The following is a 6,000-nucleotide window of genomic DNA, read 5'->3' as shown; positions in this document are numbered from 1 at the left end:
ATTTCAATTATTTCATTTACTTATGTCCATACAAGGTTTATTTAATATTGAGGTATTGAAGTGGCACTGTCAATAGTCAATATGAATTAAAATTTGCTTATTTGCACATTTACTTGTGTCTATACAATGATTATTTAACATTGGGGTGTTGAAGTGGTACAGTTAACAGTCCATATGAATTATTCTTGAATCTTATATACATTTACTTATCAATATTGGGAATCAAACTGTAATAATATAATGAATTAGATCGCAATGAAATGAAATAAAATCGCCGAAACGGAAAGTAGAACATTCTCGAATAATTGAGAAAAGTCATATACAAGACTTAAAAGAGTCAGAAACTTCGCAGGAAGGAAAAAAGAGGAAAACTCTGATTAGGGGGGGGGGGGATCTTTCCCATATGTTAGCGGTAGAAACAGTACTTAGATTTTTATATTCCTATTATAGTAAATATGCATTGATTATAGTAAATATGCATTGTATTTTTTAACCGAGAACAATTATACAGAACTACAAAGTTAGGTTAAATGAGTGACAGTTCTTCTTACGCCACTGAATAATTCGTTTTTGTTTATTATTGCCCTTATATACATAATTTTTCAAAACACAATTCAAAATTTTCGGTTGCTGTGAGCTAGGGTACGTCCTTTACTACGTTGTCCTCCTTTCACCATATTTAAACTGTTGAAACGCAACAAATATATTATATTCTATCCAAATTTTTTGCAAAAATATACCACGAGAAATTTGCATCAATGGGTCAAGAGTAATTATTCATCCTTAACCCTTGTTGTGTGCAAGAGAATACAATCAACAGCCAGGAGTAATAATAAAACAGAAGGACTTACACGATGGTCTAAACTTCCGTTTATAATAAAAGTTGTTGCAGCTTCATAGATGTATCTAACATCAGTAGAAAGATGAAGAGAAGAATTGATATCTAAAAATTCCTCCCGAAGCTTATGGGCCAAAACACAGAATTCAGAAAGCGATAATTCGTGATACAAATCTGACGGGATAACTGACAAACAGGCCCTGTAAAAAAAATTTTTTGAATGACTGAAAGGAGAGTAAAGCAAAATATAAAAATATGAGGATAAAACACAAGGAATGACCATAGTTAATTGTATCCTCTTGTATAAATTGTATCCTCTTGTATAACTTTACAACCTGATTTCAAATATTCAGTCTATTTTTTAGCCTGCTTAAAAAAAAAAAAAACAGTATAAATTATAGGCTATCCTCGTGTGTAACTTTAGAGCCTGATTTCAAATACTTCCTCACCAACTTAAGGGCTGCTCAAAATGAGAGAAAAAAAAATCCATAGACAACCACTGTATAAATTAGGTTCTCTTGTGAAACTTCAGAGCCTGATTTCAAATACATAAACTCAGCCTAATTTTGGCCTGCTTGAAATAGATACATGGACAACCAGAGTATAAAATTATATACTCTTGTGAAACTTTAGAGCCTGATTTAAAATATTTCGACTCAGCTTACTTTTACCTTGCTAAAATTAATAAATAATGAAAAAAATATACATTGAAAATTATATATATGTATATATATATATATATATATATATATATATATATATATATATATATATAATATATATATATATATATATATATATATATATATATATATATATATATATATGTATGTATATATATATATATATATATATATGTATATATATGTATATATATATATATATATGTATATATATATATATATATATATATATATATATATATATATATATATATATATATATATATATATATATATATATATATATATATATAGTATCTCACTCTCACTAACAAGAGCTAAGAGCTCATATGGCACTTGTGACGAGGCGAGAAGAGCTAAGAGCCAAGAGATCATATGGTATGAGCTCTAACAAAATTCTATGAATCAATGGATTGATTTAAAAAGGAAAATAAGAGGCTTAATGCCGGTCAGGATTTAAAATACAAGCTCTGAGTCACGATGTCCTTCTAAATATCAAAATTCATTAAGATCCGATCACCCACTCGTAAGTTATAAATACCTAATTTTTTTAATTTTTCCTCTCCCTTTAGCCCCCAGATGGTCGAATCTGGGAAAACGACTTTATAAAGTCAAATTGTGCAGCTCCCTGACACGCCTATCAATTTTCATCGTCCTAGCACGTCCAGAAGCACCAAACTCACCAAATCACTTAACCCCTCCGCCCAACTCCCCCAAAGAAAGCGAATCCATTACGATTCTGTCAATCACGTATCAAGGACATTTGTTTATTCTATCCACCAAGCTTCATCCCGACACCTACACTCCAAGTGTTTTTCCAAGATTTCCCCCTCCAACTCCCCCCAATGTCAAACGATCTGGTCGGGATTTGAAATAAGAGCTCTGAGACATGAATTCTTTCTAAAAATCAAATTTCATTAAGATCCGATAATCTATTCGTAAGATAAAAATACCCCAATTTTCACGTTTTCCAAGAATTCCGGTTTCCCCCTCCAACTCCCCCCAGCGTCACAGGATCTGGTCGGAATTTAAATAAGAACTTTAAAGCAAAAGATCCTTCTAAATATCAAATTTCATTAAGATCTGGTCACCCTTTCGTAAGTTAAAAATACCTCAATTTTCAAAATTACCCCCCCCCCTCCAATTCCACCAAAGAGAGCAGATCTAGTCCGGTTATATCGGTCAAGTATCTTAGAAAGGTTTTATTCTTCCCATTCAGTTTCATCCTGATCTCACCGCTTTAAGTATTTTCTAAGATTTCCGTCCCTCCCCCCAATTACGCTTGATCCGGTTGAGATTTAAAATAAGAGATCTGAGTTACGAGGTCCTTCTAAATATGAAGTTTCATGAAGATCCGATCACTCCTTCGTAAGTTAAAAATACGTCATTTTTTCTTATTTTTCAGAACTACCCCCCCCCCCCCCCAATAGATCGGATCCGTTCCAATTATGTAAATCACGTATGTAAGACTTCTGCTTATTTTTCCCACCAAGTTTCATCCCGATCCCTCCAATCTAAGCGTTTTCCATGATTTTAGGTTCCCCCACCCCAAACTTCCCCCAACGTCACCATATCCAGTCAGGATTTAAAATAAGAGCTTTGAGACACGATATCCTTCTAAATATCAAATTTCATTGAGATCCGATAACCCGTTCTTAAGTTAAAAATACCTCATTTTTTTTCTAATTTTTCAGAATTAACCCCTTCCCCAACTACCCCAAAGAGAGCGATACCTCCGCAATCTCTCGCTCTTTACGCTAAAGTTTGACTCTTTGCCACAATTCTACTTTTTAAGACAATTAAAAACTTTAGGGTAAAGAGCAAGGGATTGCGGAGGGGACAACCCATTTCATATACGGAGTAATTTCTGTTCGTTTTAAGTCTTAATATCGCTCCTTACTTTCAGTTTAAAAAACTAGTTTTTTTTTTCATTTAATGACCAACAAAATCCGCAAATCTTATGGTCTACTCATATCTGCCAAGACAAATTATAATAGACATATCAGAGCAAAGCGTTTCAATGCACTGGTGCAGCCACACGTTATTGGTCTTTCCCCGTTTTGGGCTCTTTAACCGATCAGAATAGGCGTACAATCTGGTCATGCTTTTATCGTTTTTGTAAGTTCTTGTTAGGCCTACCACCCTGGACTAAAGATTCTTGGATTAGTGAAAGGTATGGCATTGTTGATCCATATTTGGCCGTCCGAAATCGGCTCTCTCGCTATGTCCTATCTCTCTGCAAGAATAATTCCATGTATGGGGTGGTGGTGTCATAATCTTTTTCTTTTTGTAAGTTATCTTTCTAGTTTAGTTATATTTTCTCTTGCTATTTATGTATTATGTAGGATAAGTGTTTTGTCTTTTGGTAGATGTGTTAATTTCGTTTGCTTTTTCTTTTCTTCATTGGGTTATCTTTGTGGGTTAATATTAAATGGTGAACATGATGATTGCGAAATATGAGCGGTGGTCTACACTGTGTTTGTAAATATTTCTAGTTATCAATGCAGCTTTACTGCGTCTATTCTACTGACCTATTAGTCTATAAAATTATATTGTTTTTCTTTGTTATATTAGGTTTGTTGTGCTTGTCATTGTTGAGTTACGCGCACTTTTGTTTTTGCTTTGTTATTTTTTTTTTCTCTGTTCTCCACTGTTTATACTTTTGCATGTTTGTGGGTAATAAATATTATTATTATTAGTATTTAATGATCTTAAGATAAATACTATGTACACCAACTCACAGAAGTCGCAAACCCCTCATAACAACTAGCAAAAGTTGCAAACCCTTATCGCTGAAGATTATTTTAGCCTAACAACCGATTATTACTTACAAGTCCCCAACATGTCTTACCACTGGAAACGAATTGGTCTTAATCATCAAATACACTAGAAACAAATAATAGGAAAACCAACTAGCAAAAGTTGCGGACCCCTCATTGCCGAAGGTAATTATGTGCTAACATCTGTCTGTTGCTTAAAACTCCCCTATGTCTCACAATTGGTATTGGTCTATTTTTGGTTTAGTGTGTACCTTGCTACTGAAACTGTCAATCCTTTTAAACATTCAAACTGGTATATCTCATGAAACGATTTTTCTACCAAAAAATGGATGACATATACTTGGATCAGCTCATCGAGAGCTATCGACTGTTGATGAAAAAAAAACTATCTGTCTTAGTTCAAAAATTGACTTTTTTGCCGCAGGCCAAGTTTCTACCGTCACTTAGAAAGGAACAAAGGATAAACTCTAATTTCTTTAGCAGAACTTTTAAAGTTGAAGAGGCCCATCTGATACCATTTCTGTATTGGCCTATTTTTGGTTTCAGTGTGAACCTTACTACTGAAATTGTCAGCCCCTTTCAACTTTCAAACTGATATGTCTCATGAAGGAATTTTTCTACCAAAAAATAGATGACATATGCTTTGATCAGCTCATCAAGTTATCGACTGCCATAAAAAAAATCTATCTGCCTAAGTTCAAAAGTTGACTTTTTGCCGTAGGCCAAGTTTCTAACGTCATCAGTTAGAAAGGAGCAAAGGATAAACTCTAATTTCGTTAGCATTGAGAGAACATTTGAAGTTTTAGAGGCATATCTGATACATTTCTCTATCGCAATCCCAAGTACAAAAAACCGAATGATAAACTCAGCTGAAATCACGAACGAAAATGGGTAGAAACAAAAGATTTTTGGCTCCAGCTAAAGAGTTCTACGAAGCTTTCCAAAATGCAACGTGATATTCATTAATCCGGTCTAAGGTCCACACTTTCCGTAAAAAGCACGGAGGTTAGACGCTTAGAATCTTATCTTATAAATCAAATTTATTGAAATCAGAATTAACAGTCAAAAGCGAAAATTTTATTCAAATATTGATTTTTATGGAAGCTTTAGCCTCAGGGCCATTAACATGATTGTAACTGAATAACACCTGGAGTGTAGGGTTATAATATATTAAAATTTTTACTCCAAATCATTGTTCATATTGTCCTGGCCAAATTTTTATTATAAATAAAAGATTCGCCAAAATCTTGTCCTTAAATGTGCTAATTCTTTGCGCTCTCCAATAAAATGAAAACGCTTTACCCCATTTCCCCACACACTGGATAAAGGCAAGGTCTTTTTTTTCTGGCAAACCGAACCAACACCCTTCCTTAGAAAATGAAATTATTTTGATGCATGAAAGATAATTATTTGTCTTTTTTTCTGAAAAGCTACAGGACATTTTGTCAATTCCAGAGGAACTTTTGTTCTCCGGATCAGGACCTCCAGAAGGTTTTGGAACGGACCATAAACGAGAAGCCGGCTTCAGTTAAACCTACTTCAGAAAAAGATCAGAGAACGGTTTTGACTTACAATCTCTTACAATTACCATAAAAAAATTTCAAGTTTTCTTACAAATTATAACTACAGAGAAATTACTTTCGCTGTAAAAAGTATGCTTTAAAAATTTCAGCTTTCCTTTGAAGGTGTAGTTGTCTTT

General features: G+C 33.6%; 1 protein-coding gene across 1 annotated transcript in view; it reads right to left on the bottom strand.

Moving 5' to 3' along the window:
- The window catches only part of LOC136037878 (exportin-T-like), a 96,655-nt gene that overhangs the window by 48,650 nt on the left and 42,005 nt on the right, over window positions 1-6,000 (bottom strand). The window contains exon 10 of the mRNA XM_065720731.1: window positions 852-1,038. Coding sequence (XP_065576803.1) covers window positions 852-1,038 — 187 coding nt within the window. The remainder of the gene's footprint in view (window positions 1-851; window positions 1,039-6,000) is intronic.

The sequence above is a fragment of the Artemia franciscana genome, chromosome 17, assembly GCF_032884065.1.
Source record: "Artemia franciscana chromosome 17, ASM3288406v1, whole genome shotgun sequence".
In the NCBI taxonomy this organism is placed as follows: domain Eukaryota; kingdom Metazoa; phylum Arthropoda; class Branchiopoda; order Anostraca; family Artemiidae; genus Artemia; species Artemia franciscana.
Note: the sequence above shows the minus strand (reverse complement) of the source record. Positions and strands in the feature narration are given on the sequence as shown.